General features: G+C 38.4%; 1 protein-coding gene across 1 annotated transcript in view; it reads left to right on the top strand.

Annotated features, from left to right (window-relative positions):
* The window catches only part of LOC127450256 (cAMP-dependent protein kinase type I-beta regulatory subunit-like), a 79,379-nt gene extending 61,355 nt beyond the window's left edge, over positions 1 to 18,024 (top strand). The window contains exons 10-11 of the mRNA XM_051714209.1: positions 14,253 to 14,334; positions 15,207 to 18,024. Coding sequence (XP_051570169.1) covers positions 14,253 to 14,334; positions 15,207 to 15,379 — 255 coding nt within the window. The 3' untranslated portion in view covers positions 15,380 to 18,024. The remainder of the gene's footprint in view (positions 1 to 14,252; positions 14,335 to 15,206) is intronic.
* The last annotated feature ends 656 nt before the right edge of the window (positions 18,025 to 18,680 follow it).

The following is an 18,680-nucleotide window of genomic DNA, read 5'->3' as shown; positions in this document are numbered from 1 at the left end:
ACTAAAGCCAATACATTTACCAACGCAAGTTCAGTCATATGAGAATTCATTCTTAAATTGCCTTACTAACACATTCTGGCAATTTACACCAATCCTACAAGAGAAATAAAGAAAAACACTTATTACTCTCCGTATCTGTACTCTCACAGGTTAACATATTCAATCCCTACTCCATTTGGCACACATTTGTTACTTGTTAGGTTGTGTCAGTGCAACATGTTTTTGCGTGTCACACAATAACTGATTTCACAGTGGATAACTTTCCATCTTAATTTGTGCCATGGTTAATATGATGATCCGTGATATGGCATGATACCATGACAGCTGCTATCAGAGTCTCTTAAACGTCTATAATGTGTGAGAATGGAGGACCAATTAGACATCTCTGCTGTGTCATACATCTGCTGGAACTTAACAAATTTTTTGCATTTTGAGTGTTTGTGCTTCCTCCCCTCATTCTGTTATATTGTACTCTATTTGTTAGAGATGTGCGCAACGACTAATTTGACTTTCGTTTAAACGGAAGTTTTATAACCGACTAGTCGACTAGTCTAAAAAGAAACCAACCTTCAGAAAACAGTAAAAAAAAAAATGATTTATGCAACCTATTTAAAATAATTAATCTATTCCAAATCCGATGCTAAATTCCACTGAAAAGGGGCATTCATCTGTGACGTGCTCGTCTTGAATTATGATCATTGTACATTAAATATAGAACATGACATGCATTCACTGAATCAATGTTAGCAAATATTTAACAGACATATTTATTGAAAACAATTGAATGAATAGTGCAGGATCAATGGAACAACCATTAAAAGCCTGTTCTAAGCGGAAATGAAAAAAGTAAAAGTAAAAGTTACTTAACATATTAAAACAGTCAGGACATTGTTGAAAATAATTAACAGGTAAGCCAGATCTATGAGAGAGAAAAGAAATGCGCTGAAAAGTTGCGTGTATTTCACGACGTGCAGTCGTGCATTAGCCATTGATCTAATATGACAGCTGTTCGGTAAAGAACGTTAACCAATAACAGTTAAAAGTAGCTATAGGTTAGAAAAAATAGGCCTGTGATGTAGCCTGCAATAAACCTAATGTATTCTAAACATGACGTGCACACAGAATCAAAGATAAGTGAAAATAGCCTCCTTAATCAGCAGATTAAAAAAAATGGCATACCTAGTCTAAAACAGTTATTTTCTAGGCTCAAAAGCATAATTTTTTGATGAGTAAAATTAACTCGTCGACATGGTCTGGTGAAAGACGGGACTTGACTCACCTGTCCTGCGCTTGAAAAAGCCTGCTTAGCGGAAAATGCACAGATGCACAGATGTAAAGAAGACTCAAATGTGAAAACATCCTTAGTGACTTTCAAACATTTGGAAAGCCGATTCCCACACCACCGAAGTGATTTCATAACTACTTTGCTGAGTTTGCTTGTCTAGTGAGAGGACATTTTCCTGCGTGCGCCGCGAGAGAGAGGGAAGATGCACGCGCAGCCTGAGGTGAAATGAAACTTTGTATGTATCTGCTCCAGATGTCCTCTTTTTTTTTTATTTATTTTTTTTATAATATTTGTATTATTAATTCTATTTAAAATATGTAACATTAATATGACAGTAATTTAAGTGCAGCCTCTGTAAAAATATAAAGCCAAACGTAAATGTGTAAAAATTATTATCAGTTTAATGGGGGGAAATATCAACCGACTAGTAATTCCAGTGTCGACTAGCAGCATCAGAACCGACTAGTCTCGCACATCCCTACTATTTGTCCAGTTCTATGTTCTGTTTGTTGTAAATTATTCTGTTCTTTGTATTTGTTCAGCACTGTTCTGTTCTATTCTATTCTGTTCTTTCAGTTCTATTCTGTTCTGTACTATTTGTTCAGTTCTATTCTATTCGTCTAATTTTATGTTCAGTTCAGTTTTGTTCTGTTTGTTCAATTTTAGTCTATCCTTAATATTTGTTCAGTTCTGTTCTATTATTTCTATTCTATGCTGTTCTGTTCTATTCTATTTTATTTGTTCACTTCTATTCTGTTCTTTACTATTTGGTCAGTTCTATTTTATTCTTGTCTGTTTTTCTGTTCTATTTTATTTGTACAGTTCTATTAAGTTCTCTTTGTTCTACTTTATTCTTCTTAATATTTGTTCAGTTCTGTTGTATTATTATTCTTTTTTTTATTATTATTATTTTTTTTTGTTCTGTTCTGTATATCACTTCTATTCTGTCCTAAACTCAGTTCAGTTGCCTGTTTTTCTGTTCTATTTTCTGTTTCTGTTCTGTTTTCTTTTATTCTATTCTTAATATTTGTTCAGTTCTGTTCTATTCATTCTATTCCATTCTATTCCATTCTATTCTATTACATTTTTTCAGTTCTATTATGTTCTTGTCTGTTTCACTGTTCTGTACTGTTCTATTTAAGTTCTATGGTTTTCTTGTCTATTTTTTACTTTTCCAATATATTCCACCCTATACTATTTGTTCACCTTCATTCTTTTCTATATTATTTGTTCAGTTCTGTTCTTGTCTATTTTTCTGTCTGCTCCATTCCATTCTGTTTTATTGTACTTGTTCAATTCTATTATGTTCTTGTCTATTTTTCTGTTCTATACTATTCTATTTGGTTCAGTTCTATTATGTTCTGTTCTATTGTATTTGTTCAGTTCTCTTCAATCATTTTCTATTATAATTTCTTCTGTTCGATTCTCTGATTTGTTAGAACAGAACTATCTTAATATGTTAATTTATTTTTACAGTATTTTCTGTTTTATTATTTACATTTTTCAGTTCTGATCTTTTCTATTTAATTTTGTTTGTTTTATTGTGCATTTTGTTTTATTTTATTTTTTTTATATCCTGTTCATCTCTCCCCAATTTAATTTCTGTCCTAGTCTGGGTCAAGACAGAGTAAATAGATAAAGAATGAACTATCATGTGTGAAAGTCCATCAGAGATCTTTACACCATACATCCACTGAACTTGGCAAATTCTTTGCATTGGATTGTTTGTGTTTTCTCTCTCCCCAGGCACAAATCATATTTACTGAATGTGTTAAACAGGTTTTCCCACTGAGGCTGAAACAATTTGTTGCCCATTGTGAGAATTTTTATTTGATACTAATGTAAAAACAACAGCCTCAGGGCATCCCCATGATGTCATACCCCTGGAGATCACGTCTCCAGTCAAGATCCTGCACATACCAGAACGCTGATCCACCAGAGTCACACCAGAACATTAAAAGCTTAAAACTGAGCTTAAGAACTTCTTTTCAAGAAAAAAGAAACAAATGTGAAATCTGTCATTATGTACCACATAATTATAGGCAGTCATTGCACATTCAAATCGGTACAAGATGAAAGCCAGCCCTGGCATATTAAAAATGCAATGTTCTTACTTGTCTCCACATTTCTCACAGGGTTAGGTCTTTTCCACATTAAATTCTTTATTAAAAGGACTGTGCTGCTGTTTTGAGAACTTTCCAGATTGACTGTGTGGAGTTACGAGCCAGTTTAAGGCCTTTAACAGAGAAATAAAGATACTTTATACTATATAATAAAGAAAGCTCTGATAAAGTGTGCTTACAATCTTTACCTGTATGAATATGCTGTTTGGCAAGCATCACTACTATTGTTCATACATAGGGTTAGGGATTTGAACAAACCCCTATCTCTAAGTATTAAACTTTGGCATGTTTTGCTGTTTTGACTTAAACTAGTAAACAACCACCCAAAACACCTTACCAACCACATACCAACACGAAGAAATGCCCTGGCAACCACACTGAATACCCTAGTTGGCTAATCAGTCATTTGTAATGGATGAGATATAAAATTGTATGTATGGTGTGAGAGAGATAGAAATAACATGAGAAGAAATTAAAAGTCCTAGTGACACCAACCCATGAAAAGGTACAAAAATATGCATGCCTAAACATACACACACATCAATGCAAAAAAAAAAGGGAGGAGAAATGGATGGGAGGACACATTAGTATTTATGCATCAAGGTTAATTAGATAGCATGGTACTCAACCAGATCAATCAGTGAACTCTGGCTGACCTTTAAGGCAACTAGCCTAAAAGAGACTTTGAGGAGGAGTCCAATCCTCCCAGTGGCCATCAACAGACTTTAGAGAACATGAGTAAACAGCAATCCAAACATCTCAGTTCACCAAAATCCTCCGCATCTCAGGTGCCCAATTCAGCTTGATGCCATCTGGCAATATTGTTGGCCTGTATGCATGAGTTACCTTAACTAGATGCTTGACAGAACAGGAATGTTTTTGTTGTAGATTTAAATATTGGCAGCATGTCTGATTCTTCATATTGGCAATAAGGCAATTCCACAGCTGTGGAGATCTGTAAAATAATGCTCTTCCATCAGCAGATGTTCTTACAGTGCTCAGAAGTGACAAGAATGTGTTTTAAGGGAGGCTCAGAAGGCAGCAGGGTATCAGGAGTTATTTAAGGTAGTCAGGTAGTCTAACCACTAGTATTACAGAGCTGTACTGTATATGTGGCACTGTAGTCTATATCAGATTTTTAAATTTCCAGATGAAAGTATGAGTGGTGCTTGCTCATGCAAAAGCCACTTTTACAATATTAGTGTTCTTTGTTTGGTTTCTAATGTTTTCTTAGTGGGTTTTAACTTGTTGCTATAGTATGTGGTTGCTGGGGTGTTCTAGGTGGTTGCTAGGTGATTGCTAACTGGCCAAAATAAAAAAACTCCCATGTCTTTTTGATATTCTGGTGCCTAGGTGTAGCTCTGGTCCCTCCCTTAATTCGTATTATTTTATTTTATTTTATTATTTTTATTTGAAGTCCCATTGTTCAGAAAGAAATAGCACACCTCTTCTCAACAAGCCACATGATAGCCACATGATTTTAGGTGTCATTGAGGAGTTATGCACCATAATTTAATACTTAGGGTTAGGGGTTGTTCAAATCTCTAACCCTATGTATGAGCCATAGTATTGGGTAGTTGTAGGCATTTTAGTTTATAACAATAATTATTAAGCAAGTGTTTACAGGTTGCCAGAATCGCAAATGTTCCTGCCCTAATGAGAACTCCTACTACAGGTTCCTGTATTATATTGTATTATAAGTAGACATAATGAGAAATAGACAACTAGCAAAGCATTACAGTAGTCCAGTCTAGAGGTGATGAATGCACACAATACTTTCTCTGCATCATTAAAATAACAGATTTCTTGACTTAGGGTGCATCTCATCTCGCCCCCTAGCTTCCTATGTTATGAATCTGTATTTTGAAAACGAGTTTGGGCACTGGCAAAGGTGTTCATCCACTGAGCATTGGAACACTTATGACTCAATCACATGCGACACCATAACAAGGTTGCACATTGTGCATTTTCATGTTATTATGAAAGATATAAAATTACATAAAAAAAGAAATAAAAATACAAAAGAGTTTATTTTTAACCTTCTTCTAAAAACTCAAATATAAAAAAAAATCCTTATCATGCACATTATGAATGAAAGATACCACAAACAACTTTTCTTTTAAAGAGAAAGCTTTTAAAGCTTTGACTTGACTTTTTTGACATGAATGACTTCAGAAGACATAAAGATGTTTCTGGTAAGGGAACATAGTGTGCAACGATGCTCTCTGGTTTTTGGGGAATTTTTAGGGAGCCAGAGTTTCAGTGCAGTGTAACAATTTTGAGATTGGGACAGCCCTAGAAATGAACGGCCTGTGTGGGAGTGCCTTGGAGTGCCCTGACTACTGAACCTGGGAGCTGATTAAGATGCACACGTGGTGATATTTGGCTGATTAACAAAGTAAGCAGTTCTGCATAAAAGTGTCTGCCCACTTTTTTAGCTGTCTTGGTTCCAGAAATATTTTTTTCCATTCATCTTTTTCATAGGGATTTCATAAAATCCTTCATAAAAGAATTCTAAGACATGTACCAAACCAACCAGCTTTACAAACTTTGATTTGAAGCAAAAAAGTACTTGAAAATCGGACAAAAAGACAAAGGTTGTGTACTTAGTGTCTTCAGTGGGGGAATTAACTACAATCCCATGAAGCATTGCAAATGGGATTGCAAATGGCACAGTTTATTTGCTGTGATTCTCTGCTTGGTGGATCATTTCCCTTTGGGATCAGTGTATTTCTTCACCAGGAATTCCACTATTAAACAACTTTTTTTTTTTAAATGTGAAAAAACGTGGCCTGATTGCTTCAACAGAAGCATATACCATTGAATATCAACCTCGGTTCTCACGATATGTCTGACTTAAAGGTTTATAAGTTATCATTGATAATCAATGTACCTGTGGAGAAATTGAATGAGATATGTTTCTCTGGATCCAGACTGTTGCACTCTATTACTGATAGGCATGTCAAAAGCCTCAAAATCAGCTGTAATGCCAAAATCTTTGATAAGTCTCAGGGTTCCAACGGTCTTGTAGTTATGAATAGTTGTGTCTCATCAGTGTAGCAGTTGAAGTTAACATTGTGTTTACAACGATACAAGTAAAAACCCTACACCAAACCTTTGATGGACGCCATCCTTGACCCTTGATTTTTATACTTGACCTGTGATTTTCAAGTCTTCCCAGGATGTCAATGGGGTCAACTGTGTGTTGAAAGCTCCAAAGAGATCCAGTAGTACTACAAGTGAGATACAGCCATGGACAGTGAACAGTGATATGTTAGTGATTACTTTGCCTAGTGCTATATCAGTTCATGGCAACAGTGGATTAGCACTAGTTCAAGCCATATGTGAGCATCCGCTAACAGTTTGTGAGTGTCGACAAGTCATTTGAGAACAAACAGGTCAGGTCTGGTATCCCTTATGGCTCTGTTTTAGGTCCCATTTCCCTCCCTGAGTTAACCTAATCTATAAGCAAGATGTTGACTACTACTCAGACTATGCCAGTAATTGGCGTAACATGGCATAATTGTTAAGATCATACAGCCCAAATACCTATATTTTACACTTACTCCCATAAAAATATATTGAAATAAAATGGATAAGCATTGTACACAATCATAAGATTGAAGTGGGCCCTGACAACCTTATTCTTGGTATACTACCTCCATTAATAAATTACCGCAAGAGACTTTCAGACTAAAAGCAAATTACAAGGACAAATCAGAGTCCACATGAATGCAAGAATGAAGTGGAGAGAAATAATATCAAGGATGAATATGAGGATGGAGTGCAAAGAAATATATTGGATGGGGAGATCAATAACATACAGTATTAGATGAAGAACCTAAAACTTAAACAAAAATGGGAACTGCTTAAAGAATTGGTAATTCATAAATTATTATGATTATTTCTCTGACTTTTCTGGTTAAGTGGTTAAAAGGAAATGTTTAGCAATTATACTGCCCTACAAAGGCAAAACGCAAAATTGAGTTATGACTGAAATCAGGTCTCTTAGACTGTGATCTGTCCTGTGACAGAAGAGTTTGTCTCATATGCTAAGAATGGACTCAAGATGGCGCCGAGTATGGCTGCTGCATTGCGAGCTCCTAAACAACATTCTAGTTTTTTTTGTTGTTTTGTTTACAATTCTTATGTTTTTTGTCTTGGATGTTGTCTGACTTATTGTCTATGACAGACAAACACTTTTGGACATTGGTTCTGCAATTACACACCATAAACTGGACTTCAAATTCCTCAATGCCGACCCGCTGTTTACAAACACGCCAGCGGAGCCCTTTGTCTGGGCTGCCCGGCCGCGGAAACAGAGGAAAAAGGGGAAACAGAGCTGGCGTTCTCATCAGAGTAAGACGTCATGCAAATCGACCCCTGCTACCCAGTATTCTACTGGCAAATGTTTAGTCTCTGGACAACAAGCTCTGCGAGCTGAGAGCGTGGATCTATTTCCAACGAGAGACGAGGGACTGCTGTATTATCTGCCTTACAGAAACATGGATGTCTGCGGAGATTCCAAACTCAGCCATCAAACTGGCGGGGTTCTCCGTGCACCGAGCGGACAGAGCAAACGACCTCTCAGGTAAAAGCAGAGGTGGTGGTGTATGTTTTATGATCAACAAATCCTGGTGTGATCAGAGGAACATACATTTTATCAAGTCTTTCTGCTCTCCTGATCTGGAATTTCTCATGCTTCTGTGTCGACCATTCTGGCTACCGAGGTAATTCACAGCGGTCATTATCACAGCTATGTACATCCCTCCACAAGCCGACACAGACCGGACACACAAGGAACTGTATGGGATTATAAGCAAGCAGGAAACCACGCACCCTGAGGCCGCGTTCATTGTGACCGGGGACTTTAACAAAGCCAATCTCAAATCAGTCGCACCAAAATACCACCAACACATCAGTTTTAACACACGAGGGGACCGGGTTTTGGACCATTGCTACTCTCCCTTCCGGGATGGCTACAAATCCCTCCCACACCCACCATTTGGCAAATCAGACCACTCTTCCATTCTGCTTCTGCCCGCTTACAGGCTGAAACTGAAACAGGAAGCACCCACCCTCAGAACGATCCAGTGCTGGTCAGACCAATCAGACTCTACGTTACAAGACTGTTTTGATCACGCGGACTGGGAGATGTTCTGGTCCGCCTCTGATGACGACATCGAGGTTTACTCTGATAGTGTAACGTGTTTCATCAGAAAGTGCGTAGAGGATATTGTTCCGTCCAAAACAATACGGATCTTGACATCTCCTCATCACTGACCCTCAACACTGGAGCCCCACAGGGCTGTGTTCTCAGCCCACTCCTGTACTCCCTGTACACACATGACTGTGTGGCAACACACAGCTCCAATACCATCATTAAGTTTGCTGATGATACGACGGTGGTAGGTCTGATCACTGACAATGATGAAACAGCCTACAGAGAGGAGGTGCACGCTCTGACATGCTGGTGTCAGGAGTACAAATTCTCCCTCAACATCAGTAAGACAAAGGAGCTTGTGGTGGACTTCAGGAGAAGAGAAAGAGAACACAGCCCCATCACCATCAATGGAGCACCAGTGGGGAGAGTCAGCAGCTTCAAGTTCCTGGGTGTCCACATCACTGAGGAACTCAGATGGTCTGTCCACACTGAGGCCGTTGTGAAGAAGGCTCATCAGCACCTCTTCTTCCTAAGATGGCTGAGGAAGTTTGAAATGAACTGCCACATCCTCACACGGTTCTACACCAGCACTGTAGAGAGCATCCTGACTGGCTGCATCTACGCCTGGTATGGCAATAGCACCACCCACAACCACAAAGCCTTGCAAAGGGTGGTGCGAACTGCCAGACACATCATCGGAGGTGAGCTTTCCTCCCTCCAGGACATATATACCAGGCGGTGTGTGAAAAAAGCACGGAGGATCATCAGAGACTCCAGCCACCCGAGCTATGGGCTGCTCTCACTGCAACCATCAGGCAGACGGTATCGCAGCATCAGGACCCGCACCAGCTGACTTCATGACAGCTTCTTCCCCCAAGCAATTTGAAGTTTATTGTAAATTGGTATATGTCTCATCACTGTCATGACTGCTATGTTGCTCGGAACTGCACCCAAGAATTTCACACACTATTGCACATGTGTATATGGTTGTGTGACAAAAGTGATTTGATTTGATTTTGATTTGATTCAGAGAAAACGTGATGTAAAAATGCATTAACAACAAAATCCAAATCAAAATAATTCAAGCCATTTTTCTCAGTTTCAGTGTTGGTGTAGTTATTGAGTTTGGCATTTGTAGGGTAGTAAACAGTACTGATACTTTTACCAGTGAAACTAAACATGTGTAAAGTAATTTATATTCAGTCATTATATACAGGAATTTAGATTGATGGATGGATGGATGGATGGATAGATGGATGGAAAGTAATGCCATGTCAGCACCAAAAGATTTTTTTGTGGCAAAACCAGAGTAGTTTAAAGCACAATTACAAAAGACAACAAACTATCACAGCACTGTAAAAAGATGTAAATAAAAGAGATGTAAGAAGACAGCATCTCTCAGCAACACCGAACTTACAACAGGAGAAACAGAAGCACGCGTCACGCAAAACAATACTGGATCCAGCCATTGTCACAAATGTTACCATCAGCTAATATTGGCTGGGATGGTGTTTTACAATTTAGTTCCAGTATTTTGATAATACAAGCTGTGCAATTTTGGGGAGTTGAGATGGAAGGAGAGGGAGACATTTTATGGGTGGGAGAACCGGAGCTGGGGAAGAGGGAGCCTGTGGTACATTAAAAGAAGCCACATGGTCACTGCTAAAGACACTACCAGACGTCTTTATGGGCAATAAAAAACCTATGCATTGCGCAGAAATATATCTTATTACCATTGTTGCACACGTGATGTCTCTGACTCTGGTTTGCAGCAGCTGCTTCTTGAGTGTCGTTGCTTTCAGTCAATGACAAAAATAGAAAAATACTACAAATTTCTGGTGCTATTTTGTGATTGGTTGGGCAGTCTACAGCCCACCCTCAATGTTTGCAAAACACAACCCACCCCCAAATTGCTTTTAACCAATGAACAAATCGTAAAAAAAAAAGATATATTTTATTTAATACTGTGTTTGCGAAATGTTTGGTTGGTTGGGCAAAATTCATGTTTGGGTGAGCTCAGCCCACCCCTTCCCATGCCTACATCTGGCCCAGTGCTGAAGGCAAGTTCCCTGACATCATAGCTGTAATATTTAGTGCTGCTCTCAATCAGAATCAGCTTTATTGCCATGTATGCTTACACATACAAGGAATTTGTCTTGGTGACTGAAGCTTCCATTGCACAAACAATAGACAAAAATAAAAAGTAAGCAAGGGGTGTATTGGCAGAAGAGGTGTGGTATGTTGGATAAATATAGACTAAGCTGTGTATTGCACATTAATTGTTGCTCACTGGGGCAATTTTAACTGTTCATGAGATGGATAGCCTGAAGGAAAAAATTGTTCCTGTGCCTGACGGTTCTGGTGCTCTGTAGTGCCGGCCAGAAGGCAACAGTTCAAAGAGGTAGTGGGCTGGGTGAGTGGGGTTCATAGTGATTTTTCCAGCCTTTTTCCTCACACTGGAAGTGTACAGTTCTTGAAGGGAGGGCAGGAGGCAACCAGTAATCCTCTCAGCAGTCCGAACTGTCTTTTGTAGTCTTCTGATATCCGATGTCATAGTTGCACCAAACCAGACAGTTACTGAAGAGCAGAGGACAGACTCAGTGACTGCTGAGTAGAACTGTATCAGCAGCTCCTGTGGCATATTGAACTTCCTCAGCTGACGAAGGAAGTACAACCTCTGCTGGACCTTTTTCACAATGGAGCCAATGTGGGTCTCCCACAAAAAGGATCCTTGCATATGTCCCTGGTCTGTCCAGATGTTGCAGGATATGATGCAATCCCATGTTGACTGCATCATCCACAGACCTGTTTGCTCGATAAGCAAATTGAAGGGGATCTAGAAAGGGTCCTGTGATGTCCTTCAGGTGGGCCAACCCTAGTCTCTCAAATGACTTCATGACCACAGACGTCAGGGCGACGGGTCTGTAGTCATTAAATCCTGTGATTCTGGGTTTCTTTGGGACAGGAATGATGATTGAGCATTTGAAGCAGCATGGGACTTCACACTGCTCCAGTGATCTATTGAAGATCTGTGTGAAGATGGGAGCCAGCTGGTTAGCACAGGATTTTAGACAAGTGGATGAAACACTATCTGGGCCCCGTGCTTTCCTTGTCTTTTGTTTTCGGAAGACATGGTACACCTCTTCTTCACAGATCTTAAGTGCAGGTTGAGTAGCAGGAGGGGGGTTGTAGGAGGTGTTTGTGTGACGTGAAGGTCAGAGCAGGTCAGAGCGGGTGTGGGGTGTGAGATTGGGCCTTTCAGATCTACAGTAGAACACATTCAATTTGTCAGCCAGTTGTTTGTTTGCTACAGTGTTGGGGGATGGTGTCTTGAAGTTAGTAAAGTCTTTCAGGCCACTTCAAACTGATGCAAGGTCATTAGCTGAAAACTTGTTTTTCATCTTATCAGAATAGTTTCTTTTAGCCACTCTGATATCTTTATTCAGTGCGTTCCTGGCCTGATTGTACAAGACTTTATCCCACCTCTGTAAGCATCCTCTTTGGCCTGACAAAGCTGCCTGCGTTCTGCTGTATACCATGGTTTGTCATTGTATGTTAAATAAGTCCTAGTAGGAATGCACATATCCTCACAGAAACTGATATATGATGTAACAGTATCTGTGAGCTCATCTGGATTGGTGTCTGCAGCCTCAAATACACTCCAATCAGTGCAGTCAAAGCAGGCTTGTAGTTCCAGCTCTGCTTCATTGGTCCATAACTTTACAGTCTTTACTACAGGTGTATCAGATTGTAGTTTCTACCTGTAGGTTAGAAGAAGATGAATCAGACAATGATCAGAGAGTCCCAAAGCTGCTCTAGGGAGTGATATGCATCCTTTATTGTTGTGTAGCAAAGATCCAGTATATTTCTGTCTATGGTTGAGCATGTAATGTGTTGTTTGTATTTGGGCAGTTCACGTGTGAGGTTTGCTTTGTTAAAATCCCCAAAAATAATAATAACTGAGTCCGGGTATTGTTGTTCCGTGTCTGTGATTTGATCAGCCAGCTGTTGCAGCGCTGCGTTCACGCACATGTGTGGCCAGATATAAACACTCACCAAAATAAATGAGGAAAACTCCCATGGCAAGTAGTACGGCTTACAGTTAATAAAGAGCGCTTCCAAATTAGGACAGCACATGTTCTTTAACGTTGTTACATCTGTACACCAACTTTCATTGATGTAAAAGCATGTTCCACCGCCTCTCGTTTTACACGTTAAATTCGCGATGCGATCCACTCTGAACAGCTGAAACCTGGCAGATGTAACACGCTGTCCGGAATGGCTTCACTCAGCCAGGTTTCTGTGAAGCACAAGGCAGCAGAGTTTAAAAAGTCTTTGTTTTTACGGGTGAGGAGATGTAGTCCGTCCCTTTTATTAGGAAGAGAGCTAGATGAAAACTTGGCAGCACTGTTCGAAAGCCTGACCAGCGCGCCAGCTCGTTTCCCTCACCTGCGTCTCTTGAACAACAAGTTAAGAAATTATTATGGAAATTTATTTTTGTATAGTATTAACAACAACAACTATCAGCTAACAGAGCTGCACACAGCACAGTAAGTGCAGCGAGCAGCATGTGCAGACTATTTATTTATTTATTTAAATCGCAGCCTTTGCTTGTCATATATCGCGATTTCGATTTTATTTCGATTAATCGTTTAGCCTTAGCGCAATATTTTTAATATTCAAATGAAGATTACACTTTTTTTTATACAAACAAATCCAATTTTGTGGTTATTTGTCTTTAAAATATTTTGTATGTTTTGGGACCTTATAGTATTCTAATTATTGTTTCACTTGTTTATCTTGCTCTGTTGCAGTCTTTAGTTTGTACTGATTTACTCCTATTGTGTTTGTTTTTATGAATTCTGTAATACGACTATGAATAGAGAAGCCCTGACTTCTCTGTCATCCTTTACTGTTGTATTATGGGTAGTGTTAGTGTAGTGTTAGCGTATTTGTCCTTGATGTGACAAATGTGATGAAACTTTGTGTGCGTGTGCTTAGTTTTCTTTTTAAAAGTGTTTGAGTGGTTGGATTGCCCTCTGGGGCGCTTCATACAGTGGAACTCAGTAAGTGTTGAAAAATCTCAACACTGACAGGCCCAGGTGTGTGTGGCACTGTGCGTATGTGTGCCTGTCATTTTGTCATGGTATGTTTGTGTGTGTGTGTTTTGCAAGCCCTTGAAGCAGCATGAGGAGTTGTGTAAATCCTGCACACCTGCAGGCATATAAAGCAAAGAATCTCTCGGAAAATAATGCTTCTGACATGTCTCAAACTCTGCGACACCGTGAGCTATGATTTTCTCTCTCTTCTCCTTCCTTTTTTATTTGATTGTTTCGCCATGTTAAAGAAATAGTTCCCACCAACATGAAAATTCTGTCATTACTTGCTCACCATTTATTTACTCATGTCATTGCAAATGCGTATGCTTTAATTTTTTCAATGGAAAACAAAAGTAGACATTTTTTACAAATATTTACACAGATCAGAACATCAGTTCATTGTGACCACGCCTGTCAAGACACGGACATGAAAGAACCAATGCGTTTTGGTGTCAATGACGCTGACGTGCCATTTTTGAATTTGGAAGCGAATGCAGACGAGAATATTACAAATTAAAAAATGTTAATTTTTGGGTGAACTTTAAACCTGCCTCTAACCTTCTCTGTCTCTCTTTTCCCAGGGTACAGCGTCTGTCCTGCAACGTCGCTCTGATAATGAGGAATATGTTGAAGTGGGCCGTCTGGGTCCATCAGATTACTTTGGTGAGCGTGTGAAGGATCGCACTGGCTGCAGTGCCATGTCAGAGTCTTGTAAATAACAGAACAGAAGTGTGTGTGCCAGACAGGAAGAGTAGCTTTCCTAACAGGTGGCAGGTCGTCATGTGCAGGGCATGCAGAATGTAGATCTGTGTGCTTGTTTACCGTCACTGTGGTTTAGACTGCTGCACCACAGACACACTCATTTAGATCATACCACTAGATAGTGTGTATAGTGATATTTACATTATGTAGAGAGCAACTGCTTTGTATTATAAAAGTATAATTTGAAAGCTTTGTGTTTAGCTTATCAGCATACAACGAAGACTTTGCGAATTAAAAAGGGAGAGACATACTCTACGCAATACGTGAATGCAGACACTTCTAGCTACGCAAGCTTGATTTTGTGCGTCATTGCATGTTTGCATTGCATTCTCAACATGCCACAAGGGGCACTATAGTGAGATTAGTGCTGTTTGCTTCTACAGTCAGTCAACTAGCTCAAGTCATGGTGGAGCAACAGTTTGAAAAAAATATTGCAGAGCAAGTAAGTTAAAATTAATATATTGATAGCAACTTACCTGAGTAATAACACATTCTGTTTAATAGCACAGAATTGTAAAGGCAACTCTTTCGCACTCTTTCGCACTGATGTTTGTTACTGCCACTGTAACACAAGAAAACACATTATGTATGTTCAGCCGGACCGCACGTTGTCAATGCATCGGTCAAGCTCTCACATCTACGTAGGCGTACTTTTCGTAAAGTATGTTTTGTGGCGTAGCAGATGACTGCTTAAAGATGAAGTGTGTCATTTTAAAACCGTAATCATTTTGTCAAGTCAGTTAGCTAACCTGAAGTGTGTTTTCTCTTTGAAGGTGAGATAGCCCTGCTACTGAACAGACCTCGTGCAGCTACAGTCGTTGCCAGGGGTCCGCTCAAGTGTGTGAAGCTGGACCGGCCCCGTTTCGAGCGCGTTCTCGGCCCCTGCTCTGAGATCCTCAAGAGGAACATCCAGAGATATAACAGCTTCATTTCTCTTACAGTCTAACTCGATCAACTGACGTGTGTGGAGAGGTTTAAGACCTCCGTCAGGTGACTCGGGTGCCTGGTTGCATAAAACAACTTATGACGTAATTCTTCAGTTTTGCTTAAAGGGATAGTTCACCCTAAATTTAAAACTCTTGTCATTATTTACTCACCCTCAGGGGCTTGGAACAACATTGGTGAAGTATCCCTTTAAACTGTTAGCTTAAGTATAGTTGAGTTTCTTTGAATGGGGTCACCTCCGTTTATTAAAAATATACAGTTATAAAGTTATTTTATGTAGCCAAGTGCTTAACCTTTCTGCTTTTTATCCTTATGTGATTTCTTTTTTTATGTGCACTTTGAATCGAGCCTATGCTGTCACAAAGCTTTCTTTCTGCAGATAAAGGGAGGAAATGATGTACCCAAACAGACTGATATGAAACCATCCTAATGTGGCATGTGTTGAATCACACGTAATGCATGCAGACCAGAAATTTTGTACACTTGTCATTCAAATTCAGCATATACGACTATTCGAATGATCGAAGAGGATGGTGATATTACAGATGGCACAAGTAAAATATGTTTACATTGTGGAGAGAGTGGTTTTAGCTTTTTTGCCTTTTAGCTGTTCGTTTAGTTTGCAATTCAGGTTGTAATCCAGCATGGGTCAGCTTGCAGATTTGTCACTCTGTTTGGGTGAATTTCACAAAACCTGGCAAGAACATGTCCGGGGTTATATTTAACCCCAGAATCAAAAGAAAGAAATAAGAATATATATTTTGTTTATAAAAATGAAGTCTGTTTTTAGGGCCATTAAGATTTTTTGCATTGTGAGATTCTTTTCTTGACAATAAAGCACATTTAACCACCTAATATCTCACCATAATACAATAAAAAAATAAATCATTCTCTTTAAAAATGACAACGATATATGTGTGTGTGTATATATATATATATAGGTGCATATATATATATATATATATATATATATATATATATATATATATATATTATGCCCTTTTCTCCCAATATGGAATGCCCAATTCCCACTACTTAACAGGTTCTCGTTGTGGCGTGGTTACTCACCTCAATCTGGGTGGTGGAGTTGCCTTCGCTTCTGAGACAGTCAATCCGTGCATCTTATCATGTGGCGGAGACTCCCAGCACATGGAGGCTCATGCTACTCTCTGCGATCCACGCACAACTCACCACGCGCCCCATTGAGAGTGAGAACCACTAATCGCGACCACGAGGAGGTTACCCCATGTGACTGTACCCTCCCTAGCAACCGGGCCAATTTGGTTGCTTAGGAGACCTGGCTGGAGTCACTCAGCACACCCTGTATTCGAACTCGCGACTCCAGGGGTGGTAGTTAGCATCTTTAGTCACTGAGATACCCAGGCCTCAATGATATATTATTTAAATGGTTAAGTATCTATACATCATGGTAGTATTTGTTGTACTGCCTTTAATGTATGCTGATTTAAATAAAAATCATTGTATTACAGTAACTTTTTACTGTGAATCTAGTGAAAATCACCATTGAGAGAATCTATTGAGAAGCTAATGAGAAGTACCATTGATAAAAATGGGAATTACCAGAAAACACAAAAAGTAAAACCTCATTCATTTAAATTATTAATTTTTAAAATCATTTTTAACCTGGATTTTCTTTTAATCAGATATAATGTATAATTTTTTTATTTTTTTGTTTTTATTTTGGAGTGAAATGTGACCGGGATATGTTTATGTGAGATTTACCCATTTACTGAAAATAAATTGTTGCTGTTTTGTAGTTACATTTTCTTCTTGGCTGTTCCATCACCCTTAAGCTTTTTTTTTTACTTTTTTTTTTTACGCTGCACTTCTACCGCTGGAATTAATGGGAAGGGGGTTTGTTACATTTTAAAACACAAGTTTTAATAAAGAATGGCCATAAAAGGGGGTTTTATGGGATTCTCGCTCAAGTCTGATGTGTTGAGAGTTTATTTGAAAATGTGTGCTGTTCCGTTTTTTTTGGAGTTGTATTACACACAAATGCACATACACACACTCTTACATGCAGAGGCCATAATGTGTTTACTTTAGTAGGTACTATAATGGATATGTTCCAAAATGTAATTAAATAAAAATAATTAAAAAAACAGCTGTATCTAGCGAGCTGCCTACCTAGACAGCATTTTTAGGCATCATAGACATTTGAAATGTTTAAATTCACCTATGATGCACAAAAATGCCATCTAGGTAGACAGCTCACAAGTTTTGGAGAAACAGCCATTGTTGGTTTCTTGTTATTTAAAGAGAGGGTGGGTTTTTGCAGTTTAGTTTTTAAAAGGAGTGTTTTTGAGTGTATCTGAATGAATCTGGGAGATTGTGCATGCTTTGCTTCAGGGTTTTACGAAATGAAACACACACACAATGAACTTTACACTCATCCTGTCATTCTAATCTTCTGGCCAATAAAGAAAAGCTTCTGAACACCATTAAAAGCCTTGTAGCTATTTCCAGCATCTGTTTGTCTATTGAAATCTGCCTTTTGATCTTTTCTACATCACCTTATCATTCTTCCTGTCAGTTTGACTCTCGTTCACTCCGGATCTCTTTCTCTCTCCTTCTCTCTGTTTCTCTCTCTCTTCTTACTTGTACTGCCAGTCATATGTCAGCTTGTATTGTCAGAGGAAGATTAAACTCTAGAGCTTTGCGCTTTGACACATTCCATCTGATCTTAACAACACTAAATCAACTGGGGAATGTTCTCAAGACTGCCACTCAACCCCTTCAAACACACTCAAGTACACTGGAATATAAAGGCTTCAGACTGAATTGATGACCTTTTGTACAAGATCTACTAATGAAGCTTTTATTTATTTAGTTTTACTAGTGAAGTCTTTTATTTATTTTGCATGCATTAGGTTTGACATTTTTTAAGGTTTGAAGTTTCTTTTTTACTAATGAATGCAATATACATTTTAATAATGATTTTTTTTCTCTTTAATTTTATTGATTTAGCCTTAATTGTTTTTTTTAATTTTTTAATTTTTTATATTGAAACTAGTTTGTTTTTTACATTATTATCTAAAGGTTTGAATCTTCTATTTTTTTTTTCTTATAAAGATTTTTGATTTTACTAATTGAAGCTTTAGTTTTTTCATTCTTTAAAGTTTGAAATATATATTTTGATATTTCTACTAATGAAGCTTCAATTTGTTTTTAATTATTTAAAGGTTTGAATCATCTATTTTTATATTTTTACTAATTAAACTTTAATTTTACTAACTGAAGCTTTAGTTTATTCATTTACAGGTTTGAATCTTATTATT

Source organism: Myxocyprinus asiaticus, chromosome 13 (genome assembly GCF_019703515.2).
Source record: "Myxocyprinus asiaticus isolate MX2 ecotype Aquarium Trade chromosome 13, UBuf_Myxa_2, whole genome shotgun sequence".
NCBI classification, from domain to species: domain Eukaryota; kingdom Metazoa; phylum Chordata; class Actinopteri; order Cypriniformes; family Catostomidae; genus Myxocyprinus; species Myxocyprinus asiaticus.
Note: the sequence above shows the minus strand (reverse complement) of the source record. Positions and strands in the feature narration are given on the sequence as shown.